This window comes from Cynara cardunculus (genome assembly GCF_001531365.2).
Source record: "Cynara cardunculus var. scolymus isolate 2C chromosome LG 1, CcrdV1, whole genome shotgun sequence".
In the NCBI taxonomy this organism is placed as follows: Eukaryota; Viridiplantae; Streptophyta; class Magnoliopsida; order Asterales; family Asteraceae; genus Cynara; species Cynara cardunculus.
In genome coordinates this window covers 14235990-14255886 of record NC_037528.1, presented here as the reverse complement: position 1 = coordinate 14255886, position 19897 = coordinate 14235990, and the positions used below count along the sequence as shown (strand labels likewise).

The window sequence follows — 19897 nt, the reverse complement described above, 5'->3', positions numbered from 1 at the left end:
ATTGATTAAATATATTTTAATTAAAAATTAAATATATTTCGTTGGTGATTTTTTAAATTAAAAAAATAGAAACTAATTTGATTAAATTACTGACAGATTAACGATGAAATTTAATAATTAATTAAAATTCATTAATATATATGCATGAATTACTTAAATCTAATTGATGACAAATTTGACCACGAGCTATAACACATTTCATTGAAAATAAAAGATGCAACTTTTTCTTCAAAAACCAAATATTAATTATTTCTTCTCTTTTGGAGTCGAACCATTTTCAACACATAAATAAAGAATTTCTTTCTTCCAAACCAAAGTATCTTTGAGCTCTGTTGTTTTTTCATATGTGATTTCCTTACGCATTTATGAGTCGGGTTGGGGTCGTGAGAAAAGAGTTCCTCAAATGCATATTATAATGAGATTGAGATGCATCTTTGTATTTATTTATGGGTCGGGTAGGTTTGAGATTAAAGATAAATTAAGGATCTCATCCTTGTATTTATGTTTATGATTCCGTCTGCATTTATAATACGATTTGCCTTTATAATTAAAGCACGACAGGGAGAAATAGCATGATTCCCTCTGCACTCATAATATTTAAACCACGAGAGGGAGAAACAACATGATTCCCTCTGCACTCATTCTGTGATTCTTGCAAATTTGATCTTACCCAGCCATGTCTCATAAAAGAAATTAACACCACAACATCCTAATTCTCACCATCATCTTAGCGAAGAACTTCAACTCTCCAGCAACGTTTTATGCGTCATCAAGAGAGTGAACAAGAAATAAGGGATATTGGGACATGTATTTGAAACTCTTTATATTCTTACCCTTGAACATAACCCTACTTAAGCAAGCAGCCATTGCAAGTGATGAGTAGGGAGTCCAAGTTCTCCCAAGCAGAAAACCACCAGATGAGTAGTCTACCTTCTTTGGCATGCCTGATCAGGAATTCACATATGTATTTGTTCAATGTAACTTTTTCTTTCTAATATAACTGCTAGATCTGGAACTATTCAAAGAGAGCAAACAGGATGCAAATCATATATGTATATTAGAAGGTTGGGCAAAATTATTTCATCTTAAATTATTGAAAGCTAGAAAAACACAATTAGTTGTTTTATAATACAATTAACTTAACTGCATTTTTATTACAATACAAAGACTATTTAAGCTACCACTGTCGGTAGTCTTTGCAAAGAATCGCTATTCTAGCTTCATTTATATGCAATCCAGCTTCCAGGTGCTTGAATCTCATACTTGGGTGTTATTGGTGAATTGTCATGATGAATCAATCGATGAACCATAATGATCTCATTCATTGAATAAAGAGAAGTGTGAAGGTTAAGGGTTGCTGATAGTAGTCACAAACGGTACCAGTCGTTTGTAGTCCCTTCTTTGCCCGAGTGCGCAATTATCAAGCACACGCCCAAGGATTAAACGAGTATTCTGCAAAGCCAACTCTTTAGGCGAAATACCTGATTCAGTTAGGGTAGCTTTTACAGTCGATGTGGATCCTGGGACAAACCCAAGGCCCATAGCCTGTTGTGATGGTCCACTACGAGCCATCAACAATGACTCGTCGGTTCCACCAAGTCTGCTTTCGTAGTTCTGGGATACATGCATAGAGTCATCATTATGTAAAAGAGCTTCTAATACGCTTAGTGCCTCTGAACACAGAGTGCTTTCGACTAACTGGGAAATGAGTGCATACATATGTGGACTCTGAACAGCACCCTTGGGAATATGCTGAAGCAATTGCTTCAGTATTAGAAGAACAACACGCTGATATTCATTGGGTCCCTTCTCTAGAAGATTAAGCAAATGCCCAACAGCCAGAGCTGAATGCTTTGGTAGCCACTTATTACATAGTAGTGGCGAGACACAAGCAAGTAGATTGTCTATGCTCTTCAGTTTACCCTGCGAATAGGCCATGAAGACAGTACCTAGTTCGTCCAAGGATTTTGCCCGACACCATATTGCCAGTTTCCCCGAAACTGAGCGAGCCTTTTGGTGTTGTTGTAATAGAGGCGAAGTAGGGCCCACAACCGCCTCCGGGTTTAGATGTAAGCAGAGCCAGGGAAGCAAGCCCGTGATGTGCATCAAAAGTCTTGTCTCTGGGTCCCCGAAGATTGAATCACAAGAGTGTATGGTTATCCTTGAGAGAACCTCGATTGAGATATCATGACTCACGGTTGACATGAGTCCTTTAAGTACGAGCGGCTGGACCCCTTCGAAAGCCGGGACTTTCCCGCTCGATGGTGAGGTTACACCAGGGTTCTGTGGCTCGAGTCTCTGGAAGTCGGTGTCAGCAACACTATGATCGAGCTCGTCTCGTGGCATGCTCGAGAGGAGAACGTTTTCGGTTGTTTTGTCACGAAACGATAAACGGTCAATAACACGAGAAAAGAGCTCGAGTACCTGACAGTACACGTGGACAAAATCGGTGTGCATCATAGCGACACAACCCCAGAAAAGCTGGGGGTATAATATCACCTTTTCAGGCTCCATATTTTCGACCATCACTTGCAATGTCAAAAGGATCTCCATAACAAACCCCAAAACCGAAGGTACGGGATTCGCTAGGCAACGATGGAGGCACCAGAGAAGCGAGACACAAGCGTCGTTCGTCACACGGGGCCGCAACGCTCGGTAGATTTGGTGGGACCGACACGAAAGGTGTCTCGAGGTGCACTCCATGGCCCACTTGAGCGCCTCGGCTCCCCAAGTTTCTCGGAGGTCACCCTGGAAGAAGATTGCATCCACCATGCTCTGCACGAGCGCGGACAAAAGCGCGGCGCTCGGGAGCTCGATTTTCACGAGCGTCGGGTCCTCATTTTCCCACATCATGCTCCCTCGTTTCGATTGGACGTACTTAATCAGGCTCGCAACCTGTTGCCTGTTCTCTCCATCACTGTTTTCAACATTGTAAAGTTCCAGATGACGCCCAGCAAGAGAATACAGCAGATTAACAAGCAACTGTTGGCAGTGTTCTAGCACAATGTCTTCAGAGCTATCCATTGAGACAAACGTGACATGAAAAAGTAAAGGTAAGTGCTCCCGAAAATCTTCATCGTTTTCATAAGCGATTTCTGCAAGTAGAATCAGCGCAATATCAGCATGGGTTAATGAATGCTGTGGATGCCCCTGTAAGGCTCTGTGCAGTTCTTTAGCGCTGACACCATGAGTTCCACTAGCAGAATGCAGACCATCTGCTTCAGAATTTGGAGTGTCAATGAGGTAGTCCCCACTGTCTCGAGAAATATGCCGGCTTCTTGAATTTCCTGCTGAAGTTCGGATCCCCATTAATGGGACTGACATGTTTACTAGAGATGGAATGAGCTGGCTAGATCGTCCAGCAGTTACAGGAGTAACATTTATCTCAGGAGGTATGGGGATCAAAGTTCCTGAAGCACTTCGCCCTCTTACAGCTGTTGTTTTCCAACTTAAGTTTCCACTTGTATTTCGTAGTAGACCATCAAGAGATCCTCGAACCAGTAAGGGTGACATACGAGGCTGGTTATCTATAACAGACGCAAGCCGCGCAAGCTGCGCTGTTTCTGAACCCTGAGAAAATTCCAAAACAAAATCTCCATTGAGATCACCCTCGTTTGCTGTTGGTCTGAAAGGTTCCAGGCTATCCTCAAGCATTCGCTGTGCCAATTGGTAAACCAAGTGGTCAATTGTACCTTGTGGACAAATTCGAGCTAGATATAAGCTTACTCGTTTAGCAACTGTGAAGTATGTAGCAAATGCACCACTTATTTCTGCTGATGCATTTGAATCACAATCTTCAATTCCTTTAGTGATCAAAAAATCAAGAATTGGACGGATATTACGCGGCTTACTAGCAATAGTGCTCCAAAGCTTCTCAATTTCATCAGGAAACTGATCGCCATGCCTCCATGTTACATAGTAAAGGCTTTTCAATAATCTTTCCCTCCAGCCTGAATTTTGGAGTTTCCAGAAATCAAGGTTTTCAATCCAAGGAGCCATGCATGTTAGAACTTGGTGCTGTGCAATTATATCAACTGCATCCAGTTGCCTCTGCATTATTTCCTCACAAAGAAGCTGGCTCAGCTCAGGACGATCTTTAGCAAGCTTGCAAGATAATTTGTATTGGAATTGTTGGTAAGAGTCGGGAAGATTTCCAACCACTGCAGCCCGATAACTTCCTGATCCCTCAACCCCATCTTCAGCCCACTCACGGATAGATAGTGTCTCAAGCATCCGTAGGGCATCATCACGAACCTGTCTAGATGGGTCCACCACCTTGTAGAGAATCAAGCTCAAGAGTCGTTGGATTTCACAATTAGGTATCTCTTGATGCGTGTAGACTTCAGCTAATACACTGAAGTACCCATTTGCCACGCCAGCATCAGAATAGTAGCACTGAAGAAGAAAGAAGATTTTACTTATCATAACCAATTGATACGATATATTAACTAAGATACCAGGAAGACAGACTTTTAGATCAAGATATACCCATATGGCTCAACACGGTGATAATGCCCAGAAAAGCTGATATATGCGTAAAAGTGTGGAATATACAAAATAATACAGCATCAAATGTAAATCTCAAGTATAAGAAACAAGCCATCAGACACCCAATTATTTGAGCAAACTAATAGCATCAAGACTTGATACATCCCACGCCTTTGTTAATAAAACTAATTATATCCTACTTGTCGTGCAAATAAGGGGATCAGCACTACAGAGGTTGCTGATGATGTCAAAGTAAATAGAAGTGAAAGATGGTACATACTTCCTCTCTGTCATGTATGTAACAGAAGCAAACAGAACAAATTAATTGTTTGTTTTCACGGAAATTTTGTCAAGTACGCAGGAAGATCAGATTATAGCAGAACATCCATAAAATATCATATTTCCTAAGTAACAAAACTGTAGTTACATACGCATATATAAACGGGGACAAGAACAGCAACTAGAAAACCAAAGGGTCATTGGCCCACTGGTATTCGGTTTAGCGGTAGATCCCACCCTCCCAGGAGGTGGATCAAACCTCACCAAAGGTGAGGGGTGTGCGAGTCTTTGCCGTATATAAATATTATATACTTCAAAAAATAGCAACTAGATGATGAGCTCTGCAATAATATATTTGTAAATATTTAAGGTTTACAGTCTTCAAATATCTGACATGGACTAGAAACAGTTGCTGCAAAAAACATACTACCACAAATTAAATGATGTAACGAATATAATTTCATTAGAAAATCTCAAATAAAAAGAAAGTAAAAATAGTTGATTCAGCTTAGGTGATTTCTTCAACAACCGTAAGAAAATCTAGTTCATGTTATCCATAATGAACCCTATCTTTTGATTTTTTGACATGTGAAATAGCAAATAATAATGACAATACCAATGGCAGAGGTGACCATCATGACCATGACCATGATGACAATTGCAAGTATATTAGAATTCCTAAAGATGCTCTTTTTTCTTCTTGTTTTGCAGCTTAAAAAGTAAATTTTGATTGGGAAGTTAAGAGTATTGGATCATTAAAAGTTTACATTTTCGCAGGAGACGATGTAGGCACATAAATCCTAAAGTTAAGAATTCAGGGGATTCTGGTGGTCAAAGTGGAAAAAATTTCCCAATGTGTTAACCTCTTCCTGGAATATAACAGCACCAAATAGCTCAAAGGTGATAAAGCTATGTGTACTGATTACAAAGTAATGAAAGTTTGCAAAGAGATGTCTTACCTGGTCAATGCAAGCAGGAAACAGGTCTAAATTTGTAAGAATAAGATTCTTTAAAGCTATTTTAGCAAGGGAAACACGAAGGTGACCAACTTTGCTCTTATCACATCCAGTGTGTTTAGAATAAAATGGAGCTCTTGGATCAGTGGGTGAATAACCAAAGGGAGCCCTGGGTGCAGACTCAATGAAGAGACTGTTAATCCAATATATAATCCGGCCACTCATTTTTCTTGCATTGTCGAAATCAAAACAAGGGCCATATAACAACGATGCCATAGAATTCATGGAAGCCCATTGTACTGCTTCGACTTGTTCAGACACTTCTTTGTCAAATGAACTTCTGTCTATGGAATCTTTTGATCGAGTTTTACGACTAGACTTGTAGCGTTCAACTTCACGCCGATAATCACTTAGGCCATCCTGACTCCATGTATTACCCACATCATCACCCCAGGAGAGAAAAAGATCAAACAATCGCTTTCTGGTTTTAGGATCAAATTTTTCTGATTTTGAATCCACAAACTCAGGGGCCAGTGATCTTAGTACACATGCAAGTGCATAGCGAAGAGTTTGCATCTCTTGAAAGTTCTCAAGAGGGACTGTTGATATTAATCTGGTTGTTTCATCAATATATTTCAAATAGTGAAGACGGAAAACTGGCTTATGGATCAGCATGCCAGGCCAGATGTTCCCTGCAACAGTTCTGTATACGTTTGCAATGTGGATACGGAGTTCTTCACGGCGAGATTTTTGAGACTGCATTAACAGAAATAAGATACTTAATTATGGTGGGAAAAAAAGGAAAATGCATCATTATGGTTGCTTCACCCAATATTGTTGACTCTGCATCAACAGAAATAAGATAGTTAAATATGTTGAAACAAAATGAAAATGCATGATTCAAAGTACCATCAATCTCAAAGCAAATCGCACAAAATGCAATATATGCATGTGTGGGTATGTCTCTATATAGGCAGACCCATTTGTATCTTAAGTAACAAACTTGCAAGTTGCAACTATTTACAGTATAAGTAATAGTGAGCTGCTCAGACAAAAATTGGTCTTTTGTGCGTGTTGGGGGGAGCCTCCTAGGAAATTAAGTAATTTATCAAAAGACTTACCTATTGGTGAGAAAGTGAGTTCAGAAGAAAGCATGAACCCATACCTTCCATTTCGGTTTTCCTTCTGTTTCCAAAGAAATTTCATCTATATAGGATGCCAGCTCACTGAACATTATTTCACACACTTCCAGATGCGAGAGCCCAAGAGCCATAGTAGTATCATGCTGAAACCCAATAGAAAGTTTAATCAGTTTGCCACATATCTATCATTCCTATAGAGTTTGAGCCGCTGCACTGTATAATGCGTGAAAAGTTTTTTTTTACTTTTACTTCGTTATATATATGTATATATATAAAGTTACTGGCTAATACTCACCACATGTGCTTCAGAACCAGATTTTAGTGAGGGGATGATAAGATGGAATAGTTCTCGTGTTGCTGCTGCACCAGCTCCTTCCCTTCCAGGTGGACAAGAACAAGCAAATACAGCATACATGAGCCACTGATCTAGTTTGTTATCTGCATCCTGAAACTGAGAAGCCTTTCCCCCCAATTCAACAGGTGTGACAAGCGCAAGACGCTTAGTAATCTCTAGCCTGAGATTATAAATATCTTGATCTGAATGTTGCCCACTCCAGGTTCAAATAAACATGAAACTAGACAACTTAATTAGTAAAGATGGCACAGAAAAGGCAAGGGAAATAAGGAAAAGAAGTTGATCCTTGAGTTATCATCCTAAAGTAGTTGTTGACTGCACATTTTTGTAACTTCTATGGTGGAGATTTACATTAGAATTTAGGATCAAGTTTGTATTACCCTTTCATTACACAGAAAACACCTATTCAAAACGATTGATATATACCTCAGATGGGAACTTAGAAAATAAAACTGTAATTGAGGAGAAAATAAAAAAGAACAGCAATAACAATATGATACAGGGGGAGTAGATGGTGAACAGTCATAGCACAAATTTTTAGCGGTAGTCACTTCGATCCTTCACAAAATAGATGTAAAACGGAGAAGAAAATTTGTTCTACAACATCCCTGGAAGGTGCTTGCTGATGGGATTGTCGAGCTGACTGCTTACCATCTTGCTTCACATGATAATGATATAAATGCAAAAGAAAATCCAGAGAAAAGGCAGAATAAAATAAACGTTGGAGAAGTTTTGATTACTTTGCTTCCTGAACAGCACGTGGGCAGAGCTCTGCACCATACTTGACAAGCTCACTAAGACACCGAGGCCATCTATTCTTATCCTGGCTTTCAGTAAGTATAGCCTCTAGTGTTACATCAGGAGGTACCACGTCAGATTCTCGTCTGAGATCGAAAGGACGACTGGAATCCCAATAGCAGCTCTGAACAATGTCATCCTGTCAAAAAGTAGGGGTTTCTACATTAATGTTTCACATGAATAGGATTTAACATATAAAACAAGCAGCATAAAGGAGAACATTTTATCAAAGGATAGAATCAGGAAACAAAGTCAATGAGATAGGTCATAAGGAGAACACACCCCATTTTCCTCAAAAACATCAATCATAAGTATCAGTTCAGCTTCATCTTTGGTGAGATATGACCTCTCACATGATAGAAGGTTTTCTATATCATTTTGAATAGCACGCGCACAGCGTAGCAACTCTAATGCTGTGTGCCTAATCTGACTATCAGCAGAACTAAGGAAGACAAGACCAATTGCATCAATCTCTGAAGCATGGAATTCAACTGGTTCTCTTGGGTTGAAAGATCTCTTGAAGCTTTGGTTTATCTGCACATGTTTTGCATCTGAAGTTTCCTGTTCAACACTATGGTCAGATAGACAAGCTCTCCATAAATGCAAGAGTTCCAAAAGGCGTCCCAATGATGTTTGAATGAGAAGAGGGAACTCATCCGGAAGCCGTAGGATGAATTTCACCATAGCTCTTATAACTGCAAAGCAACGATCAGGTAGGCATCTCATAATTCGATTCAGTACTTGTATTGCTTCCTCTCGAACACCGGGATCAATGCTTATCCCATGCTGAGGTATTATCTCAGTGATTCTATCACTTCGACCAACATCTTTAATCAGGTGAGGTATGCACTTCAAAACTGAGCGAAAAAGATATCCTTGTGATTTTTCCTTGGTAATAGCATCTGGAGGACATGTACTTCATTAGAAGTGAACGTATTAATACCGTCTACTTAGTTTTCATTAAAAGATTGTTCAAAGTTCTCTTGATCTTCTGGTATATAAATTTAAAAGGGGAACAGTCAAGTGGAATGGAATTTCAATCTGCTGATAGAGGTAGTAACACAGAATGACATGAAACAATTTGGTCGTCATGGGATACAAATTACAAAGTAATCTTGAGATTGAACCATGTTTCATTTCACCAACTGTTCATGAACAGCAATTCCTTCTCTGTTTCTTAGAAGAAAAGACCTCAGACTACTATTTTCTTCTATTCTGCCATGTTTATATCCTTCCCCGTCCCCTGATTGTGTGTTCTGGGGTATCTTGTTATCTTGGTAGTAAATTATTCATTTTGATTACAGATCCTAAACCAGTATCCTTTCACAACACCATCCTGGTATATCCCAGTAGACCTCGACCTCCACTTGATATTGTTTGTTTACCTCCTTTTGTGGATGATGATTCCACAATAAATGGTACTTCTAGTTCTACAAATAGTTTCCTATGTTTTTGTCACATGGCTCATTATTCGTGCCTCAGAAATTCCCACTAACACCACCTCCTTCTCACCCGGTACTTCTTTTCTTCAAGGTGATCCTCTTCCATATATGTGGCCTATATAAGTCTCTTACCTACATACTGCGCCTTCACCACAACAACAAAGGCAGTTTCGTTATTCCCAAGTGTCACTATTATCACAAATTAGGGCACTGGAAATGGAATGCTCAACATGAGGTAGTGGGGCTCATACTCTTCTACTTCAAGTTTCAAGCTCGGTGAGGGGGAACTCAACTTGGAACAGTCTTATTGTGCTTCAAAGAAGAAGGCTGCTCCTCATGCATCCATAGCACGGTCAAGTACTCCTACTCCTCTTAATGTTTTCTCTCTCCGGTGTTTCAGATCGTATGACAGGGAATCAAGATATTCTATCTAGATTGTCTCCTACTAGTCTCCCAAGTAAACTAGTCAACTATTAACAGATTCCTGAACACATTGGTTCGGTACAATTTCTAGTCATGATCTTTCCAATGTTCAATATATGCACACTTTTTCAGATAGTTTATTCTTTCCAAATAACATCACATAAGACATAAATGGTCCAGTAACTTCGTTTTGCAATTATTGTGATTTTTAAGAACTTGGAACTTCTCAGACGAATTGGTAAAGCACATACATGGTGAAAAAATTAAGAATATAGTAGTTGAAAGCAATACTAACTATAAGGACAGCTTACAGTGATGCAATCTTGATTTACACAACAAAAACAGGAAGGCCACAGTATGTTGTTACTAAATCTAAATGTTGTCGTTTAACAAAAAGATTATCAAGAATCTACAATTACATTCTCAAATCTAAATCACAGAACAGGGAGCTAAAGGTCAAGGAAACACACAAAGACATATGACAGTACGTAAAATTTTTACCTATTGTTGTCTTTGAAGAAGTGAGAAGAGCCAGATTATAAGCTCTATGGCATGACCTCAATATAGACTCAATCACACTCTTTACTTTCGGAACATAGTGGCTTAAGTCCTGAGCTGCCATTGTAGACCAAAGCAAAAGCAAAGTCAAAACAAATACAAAAAGAAATATTTGAAATCTGACAAGTAGCAGTAAAACGGCAAAATGATTAATCACCATTAAAGATTTCCAAGCCAACATGCTCACTTGTGGGAGACATAGAAATGTCCAGTAAAGCACGAAGGCCGATGACCTTCGCCTCACTTGGACTATCTTGCTTAAGCATTTCCAATATCACATGGTTCATACAAAAATCAAGGTTATGTTCCCCTACAGTAACACAGAACTCAACAAGTTTATCAAGTTGGACATCCTGTGTAAGCATCCCTTTCCTAAGAACTGTTAGAAGTTGTACTGTCACACTGTCCAGGTAGTCCCATACCCGGTTTGATGGTTGGGAGTACCCATGAACGCTCAAATAAATTTTCAAAACACGGTGAAGACAATCCAGAGCCATGAACCTGGTGTTCTTGTCCTGTAAAATAGATATATAGTGTCATCTGGAAAAAGAATATGGAGTGTAATCGTGTATCTGAAAAACAGCACTTGAGCTATGTAGTGTGCCCCTCAAAGAAGATACAAGTAAATGGAGCAAGAAAAGAATAATACAAATAAAACTTTCTTTTACTTCATGTTCTTGGCTCTAAACCTTCTGCATGTAAAGTTACCTTAAGATGCTTGTACAGTTGCTCTGTATGAGGACCAAAGTTGCTGAGAAAAACAAGAGGATCGCCAAGACAGAGAAGCAAAGTCACTAAAGGGTAAGCAGCCTAACACAAAGAATATAGAAACAAGAGCGTCTGAGTTATAAGATCAATCCAAGAGAAGAGAATCAAATGGACTATTGGATATACAAATAAATACATATATATTGTATTTTCTCTATAGTTAAGGGGTCATATACGTAAATCGTTAGGGGTTATTGTTTCATTTTCATTATCATGCAAGTTCCTCTTTCAATCAATACAGAGAACCTGATCTCCCTTCACACATCAATATGCATCTTCATCTCAATCCTATATTAATTCCAACAACAGAAAGGGCTATAAAGAGAAATCAAGTCAAAGTTCAAGGGGAAAAGGGACATCAATATTGTTAGATATAGTAATTCAAGATACATCTTCTAATTGATAGTATTAGGGTGTCCTCTTTTAGTCAAAGCAAAAAAAGGAAACTATGGAACTGTTCAGCATTTACTTACAGGTATATGCTTGCTCTGCTTGTCTGCCCAATGAATGATCTGCATCCTTACCCGTGCAACAGCTTCATACCACACAGTAAGTGCACGTTGCACACCAGGAGGTGGCCACTGACCTTTACCACCACCTGCAAGTGGTGCCAAAATGCTCGACAACATATTGCACAGCGCATGGTGAAGTTCACTTTTTCGTTTGTGGGGGGCACGATTAAGGGGATTAGCTTTTGCCACAAACGATGCTGAGGCACTAAGACCACCCTCCGTCTTGACCTGGAAAGTGCCAACAAATGTATTTACAATATAATATTATGTACTTGTCAAGAAGATATTTCAACAAAAAAAGAGTATGTGCCACATACCTCAAGCTTTAGATGACGCATCCCGTTGATGATACTAAGGCTTTCACTTCGAGCACCACTTGTATCAATCCGACGGGTATTGAGTTCCATGAAAAAGCGAGCAGTTACAGAACTAAACCTATTGAGAAGCAAAGCATTCTCAAACTACTGAAACACAATGTAAAAGTAATTTGATGAATTGATGCACATGCATCACTGTCCATTTCTTCAACACCTATATGTTTGTAAATGGCATGAGGCTCATGCAAGTTCTCACTTTTAATAGAAGTATCATAAGCTGATTAAGTTCATTTGATCAAATAGGATTAACATACTGCATAAAATGATAGGAGCTAATGAAGACAGGCAAACTGATGCACGACAACAAATCAAAATGATAGGATATCAGGAAATACAATAAAAGGAACTATGTATCCAAAGGACTCGCACCAAAAAGAGAGAAAAAACACTAGGGTCTCTTTATGAGCATGACATTGAGATGATGTGTAAACATAATTGTTTTAATGTATATTGTATTTCAGTGAGATAAAGCATGTATGCAAACATGACCAAATACTTGTTGTTTATGAAAGCGAGTTGGTATCTTAGATGCTACGATTTTATATGAGATGACGTACGAAATGATTTTATATGAAGAAACATGAACTCACTTAGATAATAGTTGACTAGTGGCGTGCATCGTAAAGGAAGATAAGGACAATAAGGGCAAAGAGAATGTCTAGACGTGTACTTGAGAAAACTATGTTCATTGATTCTCGTCAATTGTGCTTGTATTTCAGTATTTTTATCTTCATGACGTCTGTTTTAAACTTTTAATGCTAAGATTGCATGAGAATGACAGTTGTAATAAGCACGACACCCGTGAAGACCAAGGCTTCTCACATGAGATGATTGCTTCTCCTCAAGGAGAAAGCTCTCAATTTTTCTACTCAGTTAGTTTATTATTTGTCGTGCAAATTACAACATATTATAACCTAAAAGTACTCATGCTAACAATTACACTATTACTTATTCTGGAGATAGTAAGAACAATTGGACACGATAAATCCTAATAGTCATCCAAGTAACTATCAGATAATTACTAGCAAATACCCTAAGATAATTATAACATTTGCTTGTTTCTTAATCTTATGATCGTCATCAAACAAATCAAGTGGCCTTCACCAACAACGTACAACCTATATAAAAAGGGAACACAAGCTTAATTTACCTGAAACACATGGTCATTGTGGTTCACAGGAAGGGAATCACTGCACAGCCTAAATGAGTACAATGGGGATGTCTTTATAGATGCTAAAGTGAGAATTTTCCAACTTAAATCCTGTACTTATGACATAGTATTGTAAGTGTGCTGACTCTGGCATCCAACATTACGCTAATATATTGATGGTCATAAAATTTGAGGTAGAAACTAGAAACCATGTTTTGAGAGTTGTCTATATCCTTCATCAAAAAATTATGGGAACTATGTTTGGGAACTGAAGTAACCAAAGGGCCTTTAGCCCAGTGGTATCCGGTAACCCAACCTTTCTAGAGGTCAAAGGTTCCAACCTCACCAAAGGTGAGGCATGTGTGTGAGTTCCGTTTGCCGTATATGAATATTATATACTTCCAGGAAAAAGAACATATATAAGCCATAAACATGATCAACTTAACTCTCTCCCTATTTCAAAAAATCCAGATGGTGTTTAGTAAGGCAGCACATAATGATATGTAGCTTAGAAAGAGAAACCATACAAATCAAGAAAGATCAATAAAACCTTTAACAAGAAAAATGTGAAGTCTTGGTTATATGAGTAGGGATTCTGTGATCAGTTTGGTGAGTCTTTTGCGGCCTTTCAGTACCGTTATGGATTGCTGCAAAGCAGTTTCCCAGAAAAGGCAAACTAAGAGAACATAGAGAAACATAAGGAAACAACGTATCAAAGATGAATCCATTAGGAACAGAAAAGCTTAGGCATGATATTTGGAATTTACCGACTTGACAAATTGAACCCACTTATTAATTCTTCAAAGGAAAAAACCAATGATAAGATTAAATAACAAAATATGTGCTGGTTTTTTACAAAAAGCACTTGGGGATCAGTAAACACATCGTAAGACGAGACATGGTGTCATAATTTCAAAACTGAGTTAAAGGTACCAATTACCTAATATGTGATAGAGCACCCAGAAGCTGTGCAACCAGGTCTAGAAGGAGACCACGCAAATCCACCAATGAAGGATATTCAACCTGACTTACAACCCTACAATGAATAGATTTCAGCTTGGACTGTGTAAAAGTATCTGGAATCAGGAATACCTTAACTAATTTTTCTTAGGCTCCCACTTTTATGAAATAAACACAAGAAGACCACATGACATCATTTCAATTACGGCACTTGAGCTCAATGAGAAAATGTACTAATTACATCAGCTAGAACTAAAACATAAAGCAACTAGATACATTGGAAGGGTATGTTGAATCTTCTAGAGCCAACTTCGCGTTACCTGTCAGCATTGATCAACCAATCAAATACAAATTGTTCAAGGCTGATCCAAAGTTTTTCTGCAATTACAGTAAACATATCTTGTATGAGAACAAAATAACTTAACTTGCAAAGATAAATTAACAATGGAACTGCCAAACCTGTAAGTCCCTCGGGTGGACAATACTGCACAAAGCGAATACATGCTGAGCAAAAAATGCACTCTACATAAAGCTGATCGAAGCAAAGCATCATTATAAGTTCGTTCTCACAAACAAGCAAATTCCAAACAGTTAGCACCAGATAAGCTGGCCAACCATGTAACCAAGGCCAGAAGAAGTGGTAATAAAACATGAGTACATGACCAGCTTGCCCAGTTCGTTTCTCAAAAAACAGCCCACTCTCCTGTGGCTCATGTTATTGGGGGTTATAATTTTTTTGAAGAAACATAAAGTACTGTATGTTGATATCAGGAAGATAATTCTTATCAAATATAAAAAATCTTCAGATTCTGAACTAAGAAAGCATACTAAATGAAAATGTTGCATGATCATTCACTCCGTTCAGTGACATTACTCTAAAAATACATCCTTAAATTTCCCTTAAGAAAAAGACACCCACAAAACTATGGATTCATGCAAACCTTTTTTTGGAATGTGGATGCATCATTTGCACCTTTTGGAGATTCACTGCAAAAGAAACCGGTTGTGAGAGCTAAGATGAAGAAATAGGAAGGGATATTCGAAGAAGGGGGCTCAGGGCCTAGCGATTGGCATAACCAACTATTTTGTCCATGTCACATTACATCATAAAGGGAATCACTTAAAAACAACATAATCAAATTTCATGAGATAAAGCGTGTTTATAATGCTAGTATTACAAAGGACTAATGAAGCATGGTATACATTGTTGGGCCTCTCTTTAGCAAATTAGGTCTCTAAACACTGCTCTAACTTCTAGCTCGCTTCCAAAGGACCAAATATACCTGCTAGCATATGATATCTCCATATGTGATGTGCATGTGATTTTCTTGGTTATCTTATGTTCGTGTCATTTTCTTGCATATAAACAGGAGAACATACTTTGCTACGTGCACATATATAAATATTAAATAGAAAAAAACCCACATGTCTCTCCAGCGAAGAAGCGCTTCAAGAAGAAGTACAGGCGTGTGTCGAGCCACCAAAGCTAAGGAGTCCAACACTCGCTCATAGGCAGGATCGGATTGCTGAAGGTATTGCCCATCCTGTAGTTCCCCCAAATATAATTTGAAGACATAAGAAATTCACAAGAAGATCAACTAAACAAATTTTGAAGTATAAGCAACATCATGCATGGGACAAGTGAGCAGTTTTGTTTTCTAGTGCTGAAAAAACATCTGGTCTGAGTATTCAGTTACCATCCACAGGATATATGTCAACAGCTACAAGAAATGAACTTCAAAATGAGTAAGTGCAAACAATGTTCTACATATTCCTTGGTCATCTTCCTCAGAAGTCAAAAGTCTATATATGCTCTCAAAATAAGGGTCTATCCAAAGTCTCCAAGATTTTTTCCAAGTCACAAAAACTACCTCATCATGAAAAAGAAAAGCAGATCATAAACAATATTTAAGAATACGACTTGTTCACAGCACCTTCAGTATCTGCAGAGAGATGATGACATCTCTTCATAGCAATATATGATCATTTGTTCAAGGGATGCATTACAAAAATGTGATACAACTGAAACTCGTCAGTGTTTCACATGCTTCAATAATCTTTCCATCCAAACTTCCATTAAAACGTATGGAACACTGTGCACTAGACGTGTTGGCATAGCATGCTTTTTATTTTTTTTCATTTTAGGTGAAATCTGAATACCCCCATAAGCTTGCATTTGAATATAAGGAAAATTATCCATCACTCCTCCATTCCTATTTAGTTGTCTTATTTGATTCACAAATTGCAATGGTTGGTCGAAAGCACCTAAGGGCGCGTTTGGTTTGCATGAATGGAATGGAATTGGAGGGATTTGGATTTAAAATCCATTCCAATCATGCGTTTGGTTTGAAGGAATGGTAGGATTTAAAATCCTGGGATTCATTTAAAATCCCGTGAACTATGGATTTGAGAATCCTTTGAAAATACACGGGATTTTGAAATCCATTCCCGTGGGATTTCATTCTTGCCCTTCTCGTCCATTGCTCACCGTCGCCACAGATTACATCGCTCCTCCATTGCTCACCGTTGCCGTCGCCCTTCGTCTCCGTTGCCACCTCCATCGGTGGTCGTCGCTCACCGTCTCCGTCGCCCACCGTCGCCGTCTCCCACTGTGGTCCTCGCCGATAAACCGCCTTCTCCCATCACTCAACAGGTAAATCCCTTTTCCCCTTTTCGATTTCTCTCTAAACTATGAACACAGATTAGGTTAAATCCTTCAATTTTGACAGATTAGGTTGAATATACATGAACACAGATTAGGTTAAATCCTTCAATTTTGACAGATTAGGTTGAATATACATGAACACAGATTAGGTTAAAAAAATTATAGGAAGTATTAGAAGGTGATCGGAATAAGCCTGTACAGACCTCGAATTCATTTTTTTCATCAATAGCTTGCTGTAGTTGCCTTCGAAGATTCTGGATTTCTTGATATGATCGGAAAAAGCAAAGTGCTAAAAGCATGGATGTTGAACCAAACTCGATAAGGGTGAACCAGGAAAAGAAACTTGACTTGATAAAAATGGAAATTGTGGACAGCTGAGATAGGAGCAACCCAAATTTGAGTCCGGATACAAACATCAAAAGAAGGGAGTATTATTTAAAGAACAGTACATCATGGTCCTAGAAAAGAGAAGATCGGCTAATTTGGGAACTCCTAGATGGTGATTTACATAGCAGCTAAACTCACAAATTTCCAAGTATAGACTCCTTCAGAAAACACTTTCAAGTTGGGATGCATTACTTTCCACATTTAGTCTATCAGAAAACAAAAGGATGAAAGTGTTTTAACTTTGAAGAACAAATTCTTCCAAGTGATCCATTGCTCCAAGTAGTCATCACTAAAAAACTTTCAAGCACTCAAGATGGACTCAAATTTCAAGTTAACAGATACAACTGCCTCCCACTCAGTTTCTTCTGTTTCCACCTCACAACAATAAATTATCTCCACCCAACACCCAGAAATTCATCAAAACAGGCATTGATGTTGGCTTGAATATTTGCATGTAAGAAACAATGTATACAAGCATATATTGAAATAATTGAACAATAAAAAAGGGCAAAGGTAGGGAGCATTCTTACCTGTGCTTGTGTTGTTTCAATCCGACGTCTGGCAAGCGGAAGGAACCGTTGTAACAATGCATCCACGATAAGCTTCGCGGCGCTCCCCATATTCATCTCTACGATAGTGTTCATTTTGGACTTAAATTTGCATCCTAACAATTATTCAATTACCACCGATGTCAAAACCACCTGATTTTTAGTCGAGACCTCAAATTATAGTTTACCGTATATGCAAAATGTAATAAAACTGCATAGATTAAGAAACTAACGTACAGTAAAAAAACCCTAGCACGCAATTTTCATCATCGTTCCTCTTGTTCTTGGCTCTGTATCATCTCCCTCCCTAACCTTCTTCTCCACGACGAAAAATCCCCACAACTCCCAGACTTCTCCACGACGAAAGCAGATGTAGGATCTTAAATCCCCAAAACTCCCCCTAACAATCTTTTCTCTTTGCACTCCTGACTCGCATGTTGTAGGATCTTAGTCGACGCTTGTCACCGTTATGAACTCGCATCATCAATGGCGATCTTTAAATACATAATCATCACCTCTTTAGTTAACGGATCATAACTGATTCTGTTTTGATTTTACATTAACGGTTTAAACATAATAAAAAGAAAGATTGGTCTCATAATTTTTTTTTTTTTTTTTACCTTCTTGTTGAAGTCATATTTTTAACATTTTATCTTTAAAAAACTAAACCTAACCAATTACATTGTGACACGTGGAAAAATTGAAAAAAAAGGTTCACATAATAAAGAAAAATATATATCTATACTATATTATAAAGCATTTCATAAAAACTCTTAAAAACTATTTTTTATGTATAAAGTATTGTTTATTAATACATATTATTTAAAACTCAAGATTGCAAGTAGATTGTACTTAAGTACAACTTATTAAAGTTTTATATCGGAATTCATGTAATTAACTGCAGATAAACATCTCATTTTAAATATAAAAAATCTAAAATATAATTAGGATAATTATTGAGTTCTAACAGAATACTTAATTATTATCTTTATAAAATGTTATATTATTAAACCAAAAATAAATTGTTTCGTCATTAAACTTAAATTAAATTATGATAAAAAAATAAATTAAAGAAATTACATAAAAATGAGAAATTTTAAATAGTTGATTTGATATTAACATTGATATTTTTTTTTAAATTTTATGATATCTTCAAATTTATATTTTATTCARAAATAAAATCATTATAGTTTTCTTAAAAACATATAAAATTGTATTATAACATTGACAGAGATAAATAATAAAATAGAACATTAAAATCGAGATGTATCTCGCTGCATTGTACGAATACTCTTCTAGTTTATCTTAAAGAACTATTAAACTGACAAAATTACTTTTATATTAGAAAATCAAAGAAGTTCACGTTTCTTTTTAGCGGGCATTGAAATATACAAACCATATATTGGATGTTGATGACGGTAAACGTGGGATCGTTATATATTAAAATGTGTTTGGTAACAAATAATAATTATATTTTAAAAGTTAAAATATTATGATACATTATTAAACTGAATTATTAAATAATTGTGAATAAAGTAAAAACTTAAACAGATATAATAATTAAAATATAATTAAAGACGTAATTGCTCAAGAAATCTATGTCGTTCTAGGATTAAAAAAAGTTAATATATCAAACTTTCTATATCGTTGGATAATAAACGCTTTTTTTATAATTACTCGTATAATCACTGATATTTTTGTAGAATTTAGCAATAATTTTTGTTAATTGTTTGAATAATCGGTCTTTTTAATCTTGATTTATAATTCACATTTTTAATTTATTATTATTTTAATTATTTATAATTTGACTATATATTATTAATCTCATCTTGATAATACATATTTTTCAATACTTAACTTGCATATATCTTTAAAAACTAGAAACGTATTCGCGCAATGCAGGGAGATACATCGTGATTTTAATATTTCATTTTGTTATTTATCTCAGTCGATGTTATAATATGACTTTATGTGATTTTGATAAAACGATGATGTTTTTATTTTTGAATAAAATATATGTTTGAAGATATTATAAAAATTTGACAAAAATATATCAATATTAGTATCAAATTAACTATTTGAAATTCCT

The 19897-nt window shown here is 37.1% G+C and overlaps 2 protein-coding genes across 2 annotated transcripts; both read right to left on the bottom strand.

Annotated features, from left to right (window-relative positions):
* Positions 1-1076: 1076 nt before the first annotated feature.
* On the bottom strand, positions 1077-11166 carry LOC112509143. The gene is made up of 8 exons (XM_025114029.1): positions 10599-11166; positions 10385-10498; positions 8301-8920; positions 7961-8157; positions 7161-7380; positions 6889-7008; positions 5727-6479; positions 1077-4395 (listed from the first exon to the last, which is right to left on the bottom strand). The coding sequence occupies exons 1-8, from the start codon at positions 10936-10938 to the stop codon at positions 1348-1350; spliced, it is 5412 nt and encodes a 1803-aa protein (XP_024969797.1). The 5' UTR covers positions 10939-11166; the 3' UTR covers positions 1077-1347.
* Positions 11167-11369: 203 nt separating this feature from the next.
* Positions 11370-14457, bottom strand: LOC112509231. The gene is made up of 3 exons (XM_025114124.1): positions 14189-14457; positions 12039-12156; positions 11370-11949 (listed from the first exon to the last, which is right to left on the bottom strand). Exons 2-3 carry the CDS (start codon positions 12126-12128, stop codon positions 11668-11670), a joined length of 372 nt encoding a protein of 123 aa, XP_024969892.1. The 5' UTR covers positions 12129-12156; positions 14189-14457; the 3' UTR covers positions 11370-11667.
* Between the last annotated feature and the right edge of the window lie 5440 nt (positions 14458-19897).

Coding starts and splice junctions, on each gene's coding strand:
- LOC112509143 (XM_025114029.1), bottom strand. CDS start 10,938: ATGGCTCTGGATTGTCTTCACCGTGTTTTGAAAATTTATTTGAGCGTT. Junction 8,158..8,300: donor ATGTTTTTGAGGAAAATGGG/GTGTGTTCTCCT, acceptor ACTTTTTGACAG/GATGACATTGTTCAGAGCTG. Junction 7,381..7,960: donor CGTGCTGTTCAGGAAGCAAA/GTAATCAAAACT, acceptor TTATAATCTCAG/GCTAGAGATTACTAAGCGTC.
- LOC112509231 (XM_025114124.1), bottom strand. CDS start 12,128: ATGGAACTCAATACCCGTCGGATTGATACAAGTGGTGCTCGAAGTGAA. Junction 11,950..12,038: donor TGCGTCATCTAAAGCTTGAG/GTATGTGGCACA, acceptor GGCACTTTCCAG/GTCAAGACGGAGGGTGGTCT.